The sequence below is a fragment of the Leuresthes tenuis genome, unplaced genomic scaffold (assembly GCF_036924035.1).
Source record: "Leuresthes tenuis unplaced genomic scaffold, fLeuTen1.0.hap1 SCAF_17, whole genome shotgun sequence".
In the NCBI taxonomy this organism is placed as follows: Eukaryota; Metazoa; Chordata; class Actinopteri; order Atheriniformes; family Atherinopsidae; genus Leuresthes; species Leuresthes tenuis.
Window position 1 is genome coordinate 33,041,326 of NW_027325371.1, and position 19,390 is coordinate 33,060,715.

General features: G+C 41.1%; 1 protein-coding gene across 3 annotated transcripts; it reads right to left on the reverse strand.

The window, feature by feature from the left end:
• Nucleotides 1-1,808: 1,808 nt before the first annotated feature.
• On the reverse strand, nt 1,809-16,391 carry slc16a6b (solute carrier family 16 member 6b). Of its 3 annotated transcripts, none has more exons than XM_072368791.1 (6): nt 16,203-16,391; nt 12,650-12,897; nt 6,096-6,239; nt 5,179-5,307; nt 3,969-4,889; nt 1,809-3,871 (listed from the first exon to the last, which is right to left on the reverse strand). In XM_072368791.1, exons 2-6 carry the CDS (start codon nt 12,879-12,881, stop codon nt 3,621-3,623), a joined length of 1,677 nt encoding a protein of 558 aa, XP_072224892.1. In that variant the 5' UTR covers nt 12,882-12,897; nt 16,203-16,391; the 3' UTR covers nt 1,809-3,620. The 3 variants fall into 3 exon arrangements, with proteins under 3 accessions (XP_072224892.1, XP_072224894.1, XP_072224893.1); XM_072368793.1 differs by lacking the exon at nt 16,203-16,391 and adding an exon at nt 10,695-11,030 and having other exon boundaries at nt 12,650-12,708; XM_072368792.1 differs by lacking the exons at nt 12,650-12,897; nt 16,203-16,391 and adding exons at nt 7,219-8,058; nt 8,156-9,776.
• Nucleotides 16,392-19,390: the final 2,999 nt, after the last annotated feature.

Here is a 19,390-nt window from a genome sequence, read left to right on the forward strand (position 1 = left end):
ACACGTCTGCTCCACGTCCATATCCATGTTGTGTAATAGAATTTAAGGTCTAGTATTATTGATTTCATTGCACACAACACTCTAATTTCTTCTCTTTCTTAAGTTCAGTCTTTCATACTCACTTCTAACCTAAAAAATTAATTTAATTGAACTTTAAACTAGTTCATGAGAAGCATGAACTTGCACATGCTTGCAACATTGCCCAGCTGTCATTGGGCGAGACACGATACATGCCTGGACAGGTCGCCAGTCCATCACAAGGCCACACAGAGACAATCAAGCCCACTTACACTCACTCCTAGGGTCAGTTTAGAGTCACCAATTAAACTGACATGCATGTTTTTGGGTGGTGGGAGGAAGCCTGGAAGTACCTGGAGAGAACCCACGCATACATGGGGAGAACATTCAAATGCCACACAGAAAGGCCCCAGTCGGGATTTGAACCAGGAACCCTCTTGCTATGAGGCGGTGGTGCTTACTACTTTCATGAGAGTGAGATATTTTACTATTTCAGGAAAAAATAACAGCTCATCTTGAATATGATGGCAGCAAACTGGAACGGGACAACAGAAACCCTGGGAAACAAAGAGGTATTAAAAAAGAAACAACTGAAATTACATGTCACAAATGACTAGGTTAACTGGCGAGGGGTCGGTAATATTGATGGATATAAAGAAAACACCTTAGAGAGGCAGAGGTTCAGCAATCTGCAAAACAAATTTTTTAAGCAATTTCGGGATGTCACTCACTGAAATTACAAATGTTTAAAGATTCCATCATCTCCAGTACATAATATTGTTAAATGATTGAGAGAATCTGGAGACATCTCTCTGCACAAGGGACACGACTAAAAATTAGTAATGGATTACTGTGATCTTTAGGCTATAAATCACTGCATGGGCTTAAGAACACTTCAACAAAATCATTGTCTGTGAACAAATTCCTCTGTGCCATCCACAAATGCAGGTTAAAGCTCTGTTGTACAAATAATAGGCCATATGTGAATGTGATCAGGAAACACTGTGCCAAAGCTGACACATACTGCATCTTTTACAGCAAGCTTTTTTGGTTCAAATGCTGGACTGCTGCATCAAGGATACATTATTGCAGGGTTCTTCAACCCTGGTCCTCGGGACCCACTGCCCTGCATGTTTTTGATGTTTCCCTCCTCCACCAAATGATCAGCTCGTCACCAAGCTCTGCAGTGGCCTGATAAGGAGCCATTCATTTGAATCAGGTGTGTTGGAGGAGGGAAACATCATAAACATGCAGCGCAGTGGGTCCTGAGGACCAGGGTTGAAGAACATGAAATTTCCAAAGCATTGTGTTCTTTTTTTATATTGACATTTCACACTACATCCCAACTTTTTAAGGAATTGAGTAAAAGATTTTTTTAGTTGACTCTTCTGGCAACTTCCAATTTCATTATTTAGATTTGAAAACAAAATATAAGTTTTTTTTTAATTGATTAATATCTTTTCTAATATCACAAGTGTTACTGAGCCTTTGCACAGAACCACCTACTGACTGTTAATTTTTCAGAAAGTACTGACCCCCTCACCAAAAAAAACAAACTAAAACTATTAAGCCGTATATCAGCAGAAAGTACAGAGGGGGCCTTCTTCCTTAAGTCATTGTCATGTTTTCAACATTTCCTCCAAAAAGTGGTTTAACCTGTCATTTTGTTTGTTTGTAGAGTAATAATACAACAGTGAAATAATAAAAAAATTAGACAGACAGTCCCCTACTGCCCTTGCTCCTGGTCAAGCTTCCGCCTCTACACCCGCAAACACAACATGAGTCACAAATAGCCATCACTTTGGATATTTTATTTTAAAAATTCTTAATGAAAGTGACACATGTAAATTATTCAAAGTGTTAAAAAGAACATCAAATAATAGTTATGGACAGTTTAAATTATGTCAATATGGAAAGGTTTCTGAAGTAAACGTCAAGTCAAGTAGGTGTGGAGACAATCTGAGGCTGCAGGATGGACTCTGGTAGAAGCTGCTTCAGGGAAAGGAATCTCTGTCCTGTCAAATCTGTCTTTCGCACTTTTGCATACAAACATATATATGTGACTGTCTTTTTACTTACATTGCAATGGCACTGGGGGAAAAAAATCCCCAAAAAAGAAAGAAAATCATCTATTACTATCACTGTCTCATTTCTTTTCAGTTTGTCTGGCATTATGTGTAACAAGATAATTCCACAGTACAACAGCAGGATCATGATGAGAGATTAAAGGACATTGCAGCAAAGGATAAAGGATGTAAAGGTTGAGCTGAGGTTCATGCAAAGTGAATGCCACAACCAACATTATCACACAGAACAGATTTATGTACAGATCAACAGATCAAGCTGGAGCCCCTAAATCCTTTCCAAATGATCAATGAACATTGCTGCAGTATTGCTATAGCTACAATCATGTCAGAAATGAACAATCAATTACAGGAAGGTGCATAATAACGACAATCAGAAGACAAGACTATGCATGATACAGCATGACTTCATTTTCTTTTCCAGTTTTAGCAACAGAATATCATTGTTTATGCATCAGATGCATACAGGTGGACTGTCTACCACCCCATTAAGCTTTGAAGCAACGTGGTATGTTTTTAACTTTCACACTTTTATGATGATGTGACAACTTCCTTGGAATTGAACTTGGGCTGAAAAACACAATGTGCATTTGATCAGCAGGAGGAATAGACATGACAAGGCTTTAATAAAAGCAGTAAAAGCCTCATGTCTGCCAAAATATGAGCAGGAACCAAAAGGAGAGAACAATAATGTGACTGCTTAAGCACTGCCTCTTTCCTGAGATGGAAGTATTCCAGCCAAAAGTAAACAAAAAATAAGTGGCCTTAGTAAAACCAGAACTCCCATTTTCCAAGTGTGAGTGTTCTTATCAATTTCTATAACTTGTGTCATGGTATCAATGGCCATTTCAGTGAAGGATGTGTTTCTATTATTTATCGAATGTTTGATAAACTGCTGAGCTTAATGAAAGTGGGCAAAACCAAGTTAAGAGGATGTTGAGTCCCCATGAAGCCACACTTTGAAGTCTTCTATTATGGGACATTATTTCATAACGCTCAGGTGCTCATAAAGTGACTGTTTTAACCATTTTTACTAAAGGATTTAATTTCCTAAAAAAAAATGTAGTGGGTGTGAATTTATTGTCCTAACATGGACAGTTTGTCCCAGGAGTACAAAAACAAGTAAAAACGTAATGTCAATTTTAGAGATATTGATAATTTTCTACTAAAGCTGAAAAACTGAAATAGACATAGTGAAAGGCTCTTACATAAGAAAGAAATTTACCCAAAACTGCTGGAACAGAAAAGTGGAATGTTGAGGACAACCATATAGTCCACTTGGATGGGCCTTTGGTCTAAGAGAAGAGACTGTTTCCTTCCCATGAAGCAGTTTATTTCAAGCTTGTGTCAAAGTAAGACAACCACACCTGAGTTTTTGGATTTAGCAGCAGCTGACATTACATGTTCTTGCTTTGGATGTAGATGTCTATATTTTGCTCTGTTAACATTCTTGTCCTTTCCTGTTGGGTGATGTCATGCTGAGGTTGAGTTCAAATAACAGAGGTGTTACCCTGATCCTCATGAGGCCTGTCTGACAGGATTCTCCTCCAGGGCTAAGTCAACTTCCAAGAACTCCAACTGGTCACTGTCCAGAGTTATTGCCTCCTCTTTGTTGGGGTTCTTGCTTTTTTCTTTGTTCCTTGTCTGCCTTTGGCACATTCCGGATTTAACTGGGCTGACCAGGGCCAGGCAAATTGCACTGAGCCCCATGCCTGCAGCACATGAGTAGAAAGCAGCACCATAGTTCTGTGTGACATCCACCAACACACCTAGAAAGAGAGATGAATCGATTAATAGGATCTTAAGACAATTCTGTAAATTATCCAACATGACAGCGGTAGAATAAAAAAGTAAGAGATTTTGTACCCCCTAGTGGTGGTCCAGCTAGTCCAGCAAAGCTCTGGATGAAGACATAAACTCCAACACATGATGGCATCTTCTGGATACCCACCACGTCCTCTTCAGCCAGCATTGGGATATGTGTGGAGCCCACAGTGCCCATGAAGAAGCCATAGAGGGCACAGCAAACTACCAAGCCCCAGAACTCCCAGACAATAGTGAAGGCTACAAGAACCAGGCACAGCAGAACCACACACCACAGTAGCACTATTGTCTTTCTACAGCTGACTTTGTTTAACACGACACCGATGGAAAAGCGGCCTAAAATATCAGCCACGGCCATCACAGAGAGCATGTAAGAGGCCATGCTGGGCTCCACGGCACGGCTCTTGCTCAGCTCAATGATGTAAAGCTGTGGTGCAAAGAAGCCCAGTGTGGCAAAGAGGCCAAAAAGTGAGTACCAGATAAAGACAGTGTCTTTAAGCATTGAGAAGTCCAGAAGTTTATGGTTGGTGGGCTGTAGAGGACCTGCCTCTCTCTCTGCCAGTTCCGCTTCATTTTTGCCCTTGATTGGACAAGGAGGCATGCATGCCGATTTTTCCTGGCCCTTTTTATCCTGCACCTCCCATTCTATTACAGGCTTGGTTTCTGCTCCTTGCATCCGCAGGTCTTCATTCGAGGCAGAAAGAGAGGTGACACCTGAGTCGTCAGAGCCACGGGAGACTTCTGAACTGGTGGTTTGGGTTTGTTCATTCTCTAGTTCATAAACACTCTGTGTGTGCTTCAGAGAAAGAGATTCTGAGTTTGAGTCATCATCATCCTTCACAGGCTCTGGCTCAATAATGATTGGACGCAGAAGAAGCCCACAACCAATTACAGATGCCTGGAAGATGCCGAGAACAACTAAACAGTACCGCCAGCCAATGTCTTCCTTCAGTCTTGTAAAGGCTGTGAAGAGATTTTGGGGACAGCAGAGGTTGTTCTTACTGCAATTGTTCTTATCTTTTACAAATTGTGAAATAAGCTTCTCTGAAGTTTTCAACAAAAGAAATTGCTCCCTTTTTGTCTTCAATAATAAACAAGTTTAGAAATGAAGGCAGTGATAGGGCTTTTATTTAACAAATGGCACTAGAGTTAAGAGTTTTTATTGCAGAGAACTGGGTTCTAAAACATAATTCTTCTTCATTATATAAAAGTAATGACCAGGTCACGGATCAGTCTGTGATGGTACACTCACCTGGTGCAAATGCAAATACAGCAAAGGATTCTCCAGAAGAAGCAATCGAGGTTACAAGGGCTCGTCGTCTGGAGAAGTACTGGGCTAGGATGGTGACCGTCGGGAGGAAAGAGAAGCAATAGCCAAGTCCTGTAAAAAGAGAGGAAAAGAGAAAAAGGGGACATGACAGCCACTTTCCCACATGGTAGGAACACTGGGGGGGTTGGGTCAAGAGTCAAGCTGTCAGGTCACTCCTTTGTCAAAGGTGGCAGGCTGCTTGAGATGATACAGCTTTGCTGCAGCTGCTGCTGAAAGACAAAATGTATGTAAAGACAAAAAAAAGAGACAGGGGGAGAGAGAAGGGGTTGTCAAGTTAGCTCTGGGCCACTTCACAGGCAGAAATGGTAATTATGGTGGGAGAGCTAGCAGTGCTTTCTGTTCAAGAAAAAAAAGTTAATGTGCTGATACATAACCTATTCCACCAATTTATCAATGTTGCACATTTCAGATGACATAGATAAATATTCTATTCATTCCTCTTCAGCTATTTGTAGTTCCATCTTTTGTGATCTGAAAAGGATTTTTTTTCTTTTGCTGGGCGGTGTTTTCCTGCTCTGTCCTGTCAGTCCTTCCTTGAAAGCTAAGATAGCTAAGTAGCTGTTATAGCAAGATTCATCACCTCACAGTGATTAATTAATTAGATGGATGGATGGATGGATGGATGGATGGATGGATGGATGGATGGATAGATAGATAGATAGATAGATAGATAGATAGATAGATAGATAGATAGATAGATAGATAGATAGATAGATAGATAGATAGATAGATAGATAGATAGATAGATAGATAGATAGATAGATAGATAGATAGATAGATAGATAGATAGATAGATAGATAGATAGATAGATAGATCTTTCTTTCTTTCTTTCTATTACCAGAGACAATTCCAGCGGTGATGTACATCTCAATTATGGAATTGGTGAAGGCGGACAATATGGTTCCCAGGCTAATGAGGAAACCCCCCGTCATGACCACAGGGCGATAACCAAACCGGTTGCTCAGCATCGTTGCCAAGGGGGCTGGGGTTGAGGAAGAAAGACAAAACAGTAATTTCATTCAAATTATTTCAAACTGGTTCAAAGTGCAATCTTTGAACAATAATGAGCAGGATCAATGCTTCTATCTATGTTCAAAATGTTTCTGAACCCTGACAATATTTTGCTTTCTAAGACTCAGCAGAGGTTGCCACAAACAAAGTGTTGTCAATCGATTTAATTATCGCCAAATATGAGAAACTAAATGTATATGAAAATGGAAAACATAGGAATGAAGAACACACAAGCATACAATGGTCTGGCAGAAAAAAAGGAATCCCTGCAGAATATATACTGAGGAAAACTAATGACAAATGCAAAGCAGACGTGTGGCAATCAGTAAACTTAGACCAGATGAACAACTAGGACAGGAATAAAACTAAACCTAATCCACAAGGGGACATGCTCTTTAAAATAAAACAAAAATTAAGGACACTCGGGTAAAAAAGATAAAAATAAAAAAAAATGAAAAAGTCAAAACCTAAATGCAGTTACTTGAATGGTGATTTATTTTTTTCACATGATCCATGATCCTGAAACTCAGGATTTTATTAGAGCAGAGTGACAGACTGAAAATGTTTTAAGTGACCAAAAGTTTACATGTCTCAATGGGCTGGCTTTCCATTACAACTTAGCTGTCTGACGAAAGAAACTGAACAATATGTGAAAAAGAGCTCCTTTGTTGTTTTTAGAAAAATACTAAACTTTGGAGCTTATGAGCATTCAAATTTGCAACAGCATTATCTGGGTGTGTTGGTCTGGTTTTGAGAAACTTTATTTCCTCCGATTTGTGTTGAACTGACACATTTACATCTTAATAAAGGTTTATCTTAAATGCATTTTAAAAGTCTGTTTTTGTCAGCCTAACTCAATCATTTATTTTTTCTTGTGTCATGTCTTTAGTGTTTTACACATGATTAAATTAAAACAGTATGCACCAAACAAAAGGTCCTGGGGTTAATACCTGACTATTGTTAGGGCTGGAGAAGACTGGATCCAGAAGTGAACAGGAGACTGTAAGGTAGATGTCAAAAAACTTATTTATTTAGGGAGGGGAGCAGTTAGGATACTAGGAAGCGAGGAAAGGATCCAGGGTCTGGGTCAGTGAGGTAGGAGGCTCTGTGTCCGAGTGCGTGATCCGAGGGGAGTGGGTCTCGTGTCCAGGGGATTCCGTGCAGGGGCTCGTGGGGAGAGGCTAGGAGGTCGGCTGCTGGCTGGTTCGTTGGAAGGCTGGGCCGAACACTGATATCAGGCTGGGCGCTAGAGTAGACATAGATATCACACTGAAGAGAGACAATCATCTGGCACAGGAGCACAGGAGAGAGCAGGTTTTAACCGGTGCTAGATTCATAATCAGCCACAGGTGACAATGGTGAGAGAGCGCTCATCCAAGCCTTCCAGCCCAGCCTGAAAACAAACAGAGAAAACCAGCCAGCACCCAGAACCAATAGAAATATATAAATGAATAAATGCAAAATCATAATCACCACAGTACCCCATTCTTAACAGACGCCACCTGGCGTTCGCCCCGGTCTGCCAGGGTTAGCCTGAGGAGCGACGGGTCCAGGATAAGACAGCGGGAGATCCAAGAGCACTCCTCAGGGCCATATCTCTCCCAATCAACCAGGTGCTGGAAACCCATCCTCGGGGCTTGACGTCCAGTATCCTAGAAACCATGAATGCAGGGTGGCCATCGATGAGCCGGCACCCCTGCTGGAGGGTTAACGGCCAGAGTGCTGAGATCACTGGTGGAGACAGGCTTAAGGAGGGAAACATGGAATGTGGGATGTATCTTCATCGAATCCTGGAGGATTAGGCGGACAGAGGAAGGGTTTATTATTTTGGAAATGGTGCTTACATGACTCGGTTTGAAGTGAAAGGTCCCTGGAAGAGAGCCACACCTTCTGCCCGACCTCATACTCAGGAGCAGAAGAGCAATGCAGGTCCCCCATCCTCTTGTTATTTTCGGCAGAGCAAATGAGCGCTGCCTTCACGTTCCTCCAAACCTCCTGAATCCTCTGGAGATGCTCCTCTACATCAGCAGTAGATCAGCAGTTTCCAAGGCAGACAGTAATTTGGGGAGGGGAACGTAATGCACAGCCTTGGAGAAACAATTAATGATAGTGAGTATGACTGTGTGACTTAATGATAGTGAGTATGACTTCAGATGGGGGCAACCCGGTGACGAAATCCACTGCTATATGTGACCAAGGACGGCTGGGGATGGATAAAGGGCGCAGCAGGCCGATGGGAAGCTTTTCTTCTGGCACAGACAGAGCAGACAGCCACGAACTCACGAGTTTCTCTGGTCATTCCCAGCCACCAGAAGCAATGGCGAAGAAAGATGAGGGTTCGGTGGGCTCCCGGATGACACGTCAGTTTAAATGAATGTCCCCACTGAAGGACCTGTGACCCAACTGAAGGATGGACAAACAATCGAGTAGGAGGACCACCGCCAGGATCCGGAACATCCTTCTAGGCTTCCTTAACCATCGACTTAATTTCCGACGATGCTGCACCCACCACACAGTTGGATGGAATGATGGGATCTGTATCCTGGGGACTTAAGGGTGAGTTGACAAATGAGAGTGAGTCCGGTTTCCCATTACAGCTGCCAGGACAATAAGACAAGGAATAACTGAATCTGCTGAGGAACAGTGACCAGCGGGCTTGGCGAGGATTGAGTCGGTGAGCAGAGTGGAGATAAGCAAGGTTTTTGTGATCTGTTCATATAAGGAACGCTTGCTTGCAGCCTTCAAGTCAGTGCCTCCACTCCTGAAGAGCCAGAACCACAGCCAGCAACTTGCGGTTACCCACATCGTAGTTTCTATCGGCTGGGCTAAGTCGACGGGAAAAGAAGGGACAGTGGTGCAGCTTCTGAGAGGAGGGATCTCATTGTGACAGCACTGCTGCCACATTGGTGTCAGAGGCGTCAACCTCCACCACAAACTGGAGAGAAGGATCTGGGTGCTTAAGGATAGGGGCACTCGTGAACAGAGACTTGAGTTTGGAGAATGCGGAGTCTGCCTCCAGGGTCCATTTGAAGGTGATCTTGGTGGAGGTTACACTGGTAAGTGCGTCGGCTACTTTACTGTAATCCCTGATGAAGCTGCGGTAGAAATTGGCGAAGCCCAGGAAACATTGTAGTTCCTTGCGGTTGTCAGGAGGCGGCCAGTCGGAGACAACTTTTATTTTGGCAGGGTCCAGCTCCAGCTGGCCTTGAGCGATGATGTAGCCAAGGAAGCTGACGGAGGGGGCGTGAAACTTGCATTTCTCTGGTTTAACATATAACTTGTTTTGTAGCAGACGTTGGAGAACTAACCTCACTTGTTGGCGATGCTCTTTGAGAGAACGGGAAAAGATGAGGATTTCATCCAAGTAGATGAAAAAGAAGCGGTTGAGCATATCACGGAAGAGGTCGTTCATGAGGGTCCTGAAAACAGCAGAGACGTTGGTGAGTCCAAAAGGCATGACAAGATATTCAAACTGTTCAAGGGGTGTGTTGAACGCCATTTTCCATTCATAACCCTCTTGGATCCTGATGAGGTGATAGGCGTTCCGGAGGTCCAAATTGGAAAAGATAACGTGACATAACGGCTCGAATGAGCAATCGAAGAGTGGCAGAGGAGTCTTGTTTTTTACGGTGATGTGATTTAAACCACGGTAATCTATACAGGGGCGTAAAGAAGTATTCCTCTTCTCAACAAAAAAGAAGCCCGCTGCCAGAGGTGATGAGGAGGGATGGTCAGACCAGAAGCTAGACACTCACTGATATAGGTCTCCATGGCTTACTTTTCCGGACGAGACAAGTTGAACAGCCTACTAGTGGGGAGAGGGGCTCCAGGGAGAAGATCGATGGCGCAGTCATAAGGGCGGTGGGGGGTTAGAGTGCCTGCCAAATCCTTATTGAAGATCAGGGCAAGATCCCGATACTCAGGAGGCACAGAGGAAAGATCTGGAGGTTACGGAGGAGATGCAGATTGACGGGGTTCCGGACTTGAGATAGGGAGCGTGACAGGAGACACTCCAGCTGGAAATGGACGAAGTTCTCCAGTCGAGAAGGGGATTGTGCAGTTTAAGCCAAGGTAAGCCAAGAACAGCTGGAGACAAGGGAGAAGGTATCACATACAACTGTATCGTCTCACTAGCTGGAGCTGGAAGTGGACAGCTGAGCCAATTGAGTGGCTATCTGCTACACGCTTTCGGAAAGGGTTTGCAACGTTCCCATAACTCCATCTAGCATTTGATCATGTTTCCCGATCAAAATCCCTTGTGAGCTGAGGGCTTCCAGGAGGGTGTCTGGGTTCGCTGGATCCATTTGGTTTTTGTGGCCAGATGATTCTGTTAGGGCTGGAGAAGACTGGATCCAGAGGCGAACAGGAGACTGTAAGGTAGATGTAAAAAAATTGATTAATTTAGGGAGGGGAGGGGTTAGGATACCAGAAAGCGAGGAAAGGATCCAGGGTACGGGTCAGCGGGGAAGGAGGCTCCGTGTCTGGTGCGTGATCCGAGGGGAGTGAGTCTCGTGTCCAGAGGATTCCATGCAGGGGCTCGTGGGGAGAGGCTAGGAGGTTGGCTGCTGACTGGTTCGTTGGAAGGTTGGGCCGAACACTGATATCAGGCTGGCTGCTAGAGCAGACATACGAATCACACTGAAGAGAGACAATCATCTGGCACAGGAGCACAGGAGAGAGCAGGTTTTAACCGGTGCTAGACTGATAATCAGCCATAGGTGAGAATGGTGAGGGAGTGCTCATCCAAGCCATCCAGCCCAGCCTGAAAACAAACAAAGAAAACCAGCCAGCACCCAGAACCAATAGAAATATATAAATGAATAAATGCAAAATAATAATCACCACACTATTACTAAATGTTTGCATCCTGCAACTGGTACATATAGAATAGAAAAATAGAGCAGAAAAATACTTTATTCATCCCCCAGTGGAGGAAATTCAAATTAGTCGAGTAGCTCAAAAAATTATAAACATTACAATGATTTCATACTAGACAACAACAACAACAACAACAACAATAATAATAATAATAATAATAAAATAATAATAAAATAATAATAATAATAATAATAATAATAATAATAATAATAATAATAATAATAATAATAATAATAATTGACGAAATAAATACATTTGAGAAGAACATGTCAGCAGTCATTATTAAAAAGCCTTATGGCTGTGGGGACAAAGGACCTCCTGAACCTCTCAGTCCTGCAGCCTCTCACTGCAGCTGCTCCTCTTACCTGCCAGGATGCTGTGGAGAGGATGTCTATTATTATTATCCAAAACGGAATATAATTTCCGTTGCTCCACCACAGCACTGAGAGGGTCCAGTCTTCTGCCTACCACAGAACCAGCCTTTTTTTACCAGTTGGTCCGGGCGCCAACAGTTTCTGTCTGTAGTGCAACTCCCCCCAGCAGACAACAGCATAGAACAGTGCACTCTCACTGATAATGTGATAAAACATGCACATCATGTCACTACAGACATTGAAGGACCTGAGCCGTCTCAGGAAGAAGAGACGGCTCTGGCCCCTCCTGTACACTGCTGCTATGTTGGCAGACCACTCCAGTTTATTATCCAGCACCACTCCCAAGTATTTGCAGGTCTGAACAGAACTCCCCTCCATCAATGCAGACTGACTGGTATGGAGTTTTAGATCTCCTGAAGTCCACCACCAGCTCTTTGGTTTATTACTAATTACATAATTACATAAATAGTGAACACTGATTCCAAAAGGAAATTCTATTTCACAAAACAAACCATATCACACAGATGATAAGATCTAGTTAAATAATTTTGGATAAAGCTAAACTTAGTTACATTTGTTAATGTGTTTGCAAATGGTTGAAAGTTTCCCATACATTTAACTGTCCTTTGTAAGGCTGGCCGTCATTTTGAGTTTTTAAATCATATTAATGCGAGGTATTGGAATAGGACAAGAGCTTACAATCAAAGGTTCGAGCACGACAAATTTGTTCCACTACTTACATCAGCATCATAAAATGCAGTATGAAGAGTGTATTAAGCTGTGGGCTGCAACCCAGAGTGTGATTGTGCAAGTTGATTTTTTTGTTGCATTTTCTTTTACATTTTACATTTTCATGTTGCTATTTTGCAGCTTAATGAAAGTGCCTATGTGACAATTAGCACATGTGGCTTTGACTTAGAACTGTCTTTTTGTTATTTTTTTACAGGAAAAAAGATTATCATGTATCACCATTTAGCCAAAAATATTGAGATATGATTTGTAGTCCATATCGTCCAGCCCATCCTTTGTAATGATCAATAATACAACATTTTCAGTCTCTTAAATAGCCATCAGGAAAGATGTATCATAAGTGGATAAGAGAGGTGAGACACATGATTCAGTGACTAACCAGTGAAGGCAAAGATGAAGACAGAGATGGAAATGACCCACGAAACACGGCTGTTGCTCTCCTCAAACTCTTCCATGAGATCCTGGAGGAAGACGCCCAAGGTTTTGAGGACTCCATAGGTGTTGACCTCAACCAGGAAAAAGGCCAAAGCCACAGCCCAGCCCCAGCCGCCTTCAGGCACCTCTGTATACACTTTTGGACCCAAACAATGTGGCACTTTGGGCATCCTCATGGCTACAATAGGCCACCTGTACCAAGAAACATGAGACATGAGACATCTGTTTTAGAACTAATTTAGAAGTCAATGCCACAGTTGTGGATTCTGGGCGACTTGAAAGGTGGAGGAATGGCAGCGAAAACAGCTCCGGTGCTGCTTAAAATACAGCTGAGCCAGAGTCAGGGACACTTTTTTTTTATAATAAAAGGTCATAAAAGGTTCAAGTCTACATGAAAGAAAACCAACTGGATTTACAATATACACTGAACACTAAATCTATCAAGTAATTGAGCATTACTAAAATTGACATTATTAATAATTTATAGTATGAAGGACAATGATAGTTCTTCTTATTGTCATACACAATAAAAAGATTTGCCGTTTTATCCATTAAAAAAAAAAAATACTTGAAATACATGAAAATATAAACCAATATATTACTGGGAGCTTTCAGTTTATTAAGTAATCGTTCTCCATAAACATCATCAGCCTATTAGAGAATTCTTCAGAGAAGTGTATCTTTGTCAAACTTTCTTCTTTGTGACATACAGAATGGCTGACTTAGACCCAAGCAGTAGCAAGGAGGAAACATACACAAATCATCCATAGGTTTATGACAACTGACAGTTAAAGTGAGCAACGCTTATCATCTTCAACCAATCCGACACCTACCTAAACATTTCTGCAGACCAATCACTCCCACAGCCATAAAGTATGGCAACATCACTCCCCTAATGAACAACTTTTCACAGATGGACAGCACTGAGCCTTGGCAAAACAGCTTAGTAAGGTCTAAAATGCATTTAAAAAAGCCTGACCTCTAAACTCTCGAGATACCAGTCTGATGGGATCTGATAACAGCTGTGGCAGGCATGTCCAATACAGGAAGACCCTCCCCAAAGGATCCTTTGCTAAGGTACTGACACTCCACGACACCTTCAGATATTGACCACGCCTTGACTGGTCAGAGCTCTTTGGCAGGATGAGGAGAGCACACTCTATATTGGGCAGGTTGTCATAATGATATGGCTGATGGGTGTATGTCATCTTTATTATTGAAGTGCAGTGATAGCACAGACGGTTCCTACTTAGACTTTTTATCCACAGTATCACTGAGATAACACGAGCAGAATGTGAGGCAGTGCTGAACTTCAGCAACAAGGATATGGCTTCTGTGTTCAGCTGAACAGTTACAGAGAAACCCAATAGAAACCAAAGCTCGGACGTGAGTTTAAGCCGAAGCTCCATTCGATGGACCTTAGAAAATGGAAATTGAAACTCTTTTGCTCTTTCTATTTGCTTTGATATCAACATCAAATCTTATCATTGGTTACATAGTTTACTTAACAGAAAAGGGGGGAAAAAAGCTTAAAATGATCTACACACAGTTTTTAATATTTTTCATCCTGACATGGAAATCTGAGTTGACATTCTTGACATTTTTTGACATGAGATAATGCCCAATAGGATTCTTCAAGGATTCTTAATGTTACCTAATAAAAACTTAAAAGGGCCAGTTCAACACATGACTCTTTTTAAAAAATACATACATATATATATATATATATATATATATATACTTACATATAATATGTATAAAACGTTCGAGCTTGCAACAAAACTGGCTGATACAGGTATATTGTTCCATATCTTGAAATATCTGGACAAATAATCTCTTGTGTTTTCCCTTGATTTTCATTTCTTCCATTTTGTAAGAAGTATGAGTTAAATTTTAAAAAATTGCACCATCATTGAACAAAACCAATCCATTGGGTCACGTTCCTCCACAAAGCACCAAGATAAAAAAAAATCTCAAGGTTACATCAAACAAAGACAATTTTTCTGTGGGGAAATTTAGGCATAAGTTGTCTGCTGGGACCAAAACAGATATCTTACACACAAACACAAAGGACTATGCGAGCCAAAAAACACTTTTCTCACACACATCTGTGTGCACATACATGTGACACATAAAAATCCTTTAAAGTTTATACTATGACTAATCTAACTCAAACTTCTACATCTCTATTTTTTTGTAATTAGCTGATTTTAATGCAACAGTAAAGACATTTTTGAATCTCACAGAGAAACTGTGTTTCAGAGCATTTATGTTAATAAACAAGAGTTTATCTCCCTTAGTTATAATTGGCAATTCCTCATTCCTCCCTGTTTCCAACTATGCAAAAATCTACCACCAACTGGATAAATAACCTAACCCTTAATTTTAAAATTATTATGCAATGAAAAACTTGATGTGTGATGTTTCCACAGCTGAAGGCTTTGGTATTAATATAAACATAGATGATCAGGGGCATATCAAGGCCTGTAGAGGACGATAATGTGTTTAGGCCTTAAAATGTACATAACAGATGGACCGTCATCGGCTCCAAAACGTCAGGCCAATGTGGAAGTGCCTAAAATGCAATACCACTGTGGGCTGCTAGGCATGGACCTCAATAGAGAAATACTTTATAATGGTACAATATAATGGTTATGTCACCTTCTTCTAATCATTCCATGCTTTGGACAAACAATTCAGCACTTTCTCTGCCCTCAATCTCTGCCTTCAATCTTTCAGGTGGCTTTTTGCAAAGATATGACATAACACAAGAGAGAGTCTTGGGTGTAAATAATTCATGATGACTGTGGAAATTTCAGTTCAGCAAAGAAAGTTAGGCTCTAAATAGGCAATTTGTTCAATTAGGGTTGCAAATGCGCACCACTGGTGTTTAGAACATACAACGTGACATGAGTTAAAAAGGTTAGTCATTTACAGTCCTACGCATTGTCCACTGCACTACCTGTAGTGCCCGTTCCCTCCACCAATGTGCTTTTATACAGTGTAATGGCCCTGGGTAGGAAGGATTTTCTGAGTCTGTCCGTAGAGCAGTTCAGGACAGCAGCCTGCTGCTAAACGAGCTCCTCTGTGCTGTTATGTCTATGTCTTGCTTACACTTATTTCTGCACTTCAAACTTTACATATACTGTGTGTTCGGGTTATCCGCACTGCAGTGGAGGAGAGATGACGTCAATGTACCGCATCACGGGCGTTTAATACAGCAAACTGCTCAGCAATTACTTCCTGCTGCTGTTATTGTATGCGTAAGTGTAAATAAATTAAATCACGTAGGACATGGCAACTCGTTAATGAACATGTCTAAAGCATGATAACAATGAACTGTAATTCTCAGTCGACATAATAAATACCCATTTTTATCTCCAAGACCGACATTTCTAACAACATAAAAAAAAACAACGGCAACTGCTGCTTTGATGTGAATGGAGGCTCGACAGCATTCCCTACATCTGGAGTTACCAAGTCGGTATCTTACTTACCAGCAGAGATGACAATAGAGGATGGAGGGGATGCCTTTGGATATCACGGACGTCTGTTATTGTCTTGTCATTTTGTGTGTGTGTGTGTGTGTGTACCTTTAAGGCGGCTATAATAGATATTAACTAGCTCAGACAACGCAGTAATTAAATACTGTTTAACTTTTTGGAGAGCTTTTTATTAAAAAAAAAAAACTTTTATGAATAAGAAAAAAGCAGCAAGTGCTTTACTTGCAAAAACAACGCAATTTGTAAAATAAACTGGCTACTTCCTTGGTCTAAGCAGCATCATTTGGCTTCCGTGAATTGCAGCTCTGCTTTGGCAGCTCTTTACCGGCTCAGGCCGGTATTCAAACGCGGGCACGCGAGTTTCTAGGCCCATGAATGCGTATGGCTACGAGACGCTGAAACCGTATGTATGCGGAAGCATTATCAATGAGCCACTCCCCAATGCCACTGTTTGTATAAATAAATATATATATATATATACCAAAATTAGCTTAGCATTCTCTAATTGTGAAATATGGAAGCTGTCATTGGTATTGATTTGAACTTATCAGGATGTAGAATGTAATGTGGTATAGTTTTGGCACGCGAGAAAATAGTACAGGGAACTGCACAGTTTACATTTCAAGTTTTTTTTTAATGTCGTCGCGTTCATAGGGACATTTCTTAACCAATATTAACCAACACGTTTATGCAAAACATGGCTTTTTGACTGCCTAGCGTTAGCAATATTCAACAAGTAGCCCAACTGGGGATTTCCATCTGGGACGTAACGGCTGCGCCACGGTTTGACGTCAATCCCCACCGGGCCCCACTCATATATATATATCATATATTATTATATATATTATATATTATTGAATGAACCTTGAATATATTTAATGAAACTCTGAATATATTGAATTAAACCTTGAATATATTGAATGAAACTCTGACTTCAGTTATCAGGCCCCTCTCTTGTGGAACAAGCTGCCAGTAAATGTATGGGAAGCAGACACCCTTTCCACTTTTAAGATTAGTCTTAAAACTTTCCTTTTTGATAAAGCTTATAGTTAGGGATGGCTCAGGTGATCCTGAAACATCCCATAGTTAAGCTGCTATAGGCTTAGACTGCTGGGGGACCTCATCTGTCACACCTTGCCTCACTTTGCTTTTTTCCCCTGTTTAATTTCTCAAATGATATTGTGTACATGTGACATTATTGTGGTTTTCCCCCCTCTTTTCCCTCTTTTCTGTCTTCTCAAACCCCAGCTGGTCGAGGCAGATGGCCGCCCTTCCTAAGTCTGGTTCTGCCAGAAGTTTCTTCCTGTTGGAAGATTGGACTGAAGAGAAGTTTTGGTGCAATCTGTTGGTTTTCTTAGCTAGGATATTGTTTTTGAATTGACTCTACATGAATGAATTGGATTATTTTGAAATTAATTCATTGGATTTCATTGGATTATGATTACAATGAATTGAATTCCAATTGATTTGAATTGGAATTCAAATTGATTTGATTTGAATTGGACTATATTGGAGAGAACCCATGCACACACGGGGAGAACAATGCAAACCCAGCTGTGTTTTTCTTTTTTTTCTCTCTCTCTCTCTTTCATTCTTTAAAGGAACATCAGTTTAGAAAACAAACAGTTGAAACTACGCATCAATATGTTTGTAGTTAGCTGCTCCAACCTTGATAAAAGAAAAATATGAATACTATAGCAAAGACACAATAAAATTCCATATGAGCCAGCAATCACCAATTAACCTGACATGCATGTTTTTTATGATTTTTTATGATTATGATTTTTTAGATGGTGGGAGAAAGCTAGAGTACCCACACATACTCCACACTGAGAGGCCCCAGCCAGGAGTTGAACCTGGAACCCTCTCGCTGTGAGGTGACTGTGCTAACAACCGCACCACCATGCAGCTAATGTATGCTTAAATGCTATGTAAGATTAAATTAACAATAAACCCATGTCCACCATTTGGCTTTTGCACAAGCTTTTGAAGAACAATAGGCACAGTTTATCAGTTCAGTGTGGCAGCAGGATGATGGCATTAAGAAAACAGCAAAGGCTGCGAGTCTTTAGCCACATTCAATACAGCCATGCTATGGCTCAGTGATAAAATAATCACACACTCACAAAAAAACCCTCAAAGCAGATGAACATTATAAAAATGCACATTTCACTATTAAACATGTTATTAGCTTAGCTTGTCTTGAAGGGCGAGAGCATACATTTTGAAAACTGTTAATTTGCTGGGAAAAACTGTCCTTTCCTTACAAAAGCAAAATTTTCATTGATTCTTCTCACTTTTCAAGATATGATCCTCCCGACTCACTTGAGGTGCTCCACTTTGTATGAGAGTGGTCCTCTCACTCAAAACGTGACTGAACGCCAGTAGAAACTGTTATAATTGGCTTTTTTCTTAGACATTATGTATTCATAATCTATATTTTACTAAATAACCTTTGTTCCTAGCTGGTACTTTTCCACTCTACTCATACAAACGCAATGTATGTCCTTGAAGGGTCTAAGACTTTAGAATAACATTGCAAGACAAAACAACTGGGCCAGACAAAACATCTCTATTGGAGTAGATAGGTCTGGTATATTAGATCCACGCCTAAAACAGCACTCACACACACACATTGTTTATCACATCCAAAGAACACGAGGAGGACAGTGGTTGGCCTGTTCAGGCCACTAAAAACTGGCCAATTATACTCTGTCAAGTGTGGGTGCAACCTCTGTGAGATAAAGCTGAATATAAATATGAAATGTTTCCGGATATCGGGGCTCGGCCTGACGGATTTCCTGCGAAAACAGCGCTGCAATATACTTTACATGGGACCACTAATAAATACTTTGTTTATTAAAAGATTTCTCCAGCTTGTTCTTGGGCTTCCAATGAAAGAATCGGGCTAACAAAACCAACATAAACAAATACATATCTATGAAAATGGATCTTGGAGCTAATATTCCAGAGACTTGCACTTACACTAAAAGAAAGCAATTTTTTTGCATACAATAGAAACTCAGGTTTCTCACAGCCACAAAGACCTTTTATTCCTCCACTCTTTCTCTATAAATTTTGGACCTTTTTTCTATAATTCGTTTTCCGCATTGCCTTCTCTCTGTCCCCTGGGACGAACTGTTTTTGCGTCATCTCAACAGTTGATAAGAATGGTTTTCTCA

Bases quoted from the DNA above. Each gene is read 5' to 3' on its own strand.
- slc16a6b (XM_072368791.1), bottom strand. From the start codon at position 12,881: ATGAGGATGCCCAAAGTGCCACATTGTTTGGGTCCAAAAGTGTATACA. The intron at 6,240-12,649 runs GTTAGTCACTGA...CCTCAACCCCAG, and splicing joins CTTCATCTTTGCCTTCACTG to CCCCCTTGGCAACGATGCTG. The intron at 4,890-5,178 runs GTGAGTGTACCA...ATCTCTTCACAG, and splicing joins TGTATTTGCATTTGCACCAG to CCTTTACAAGACTGAAGGAA.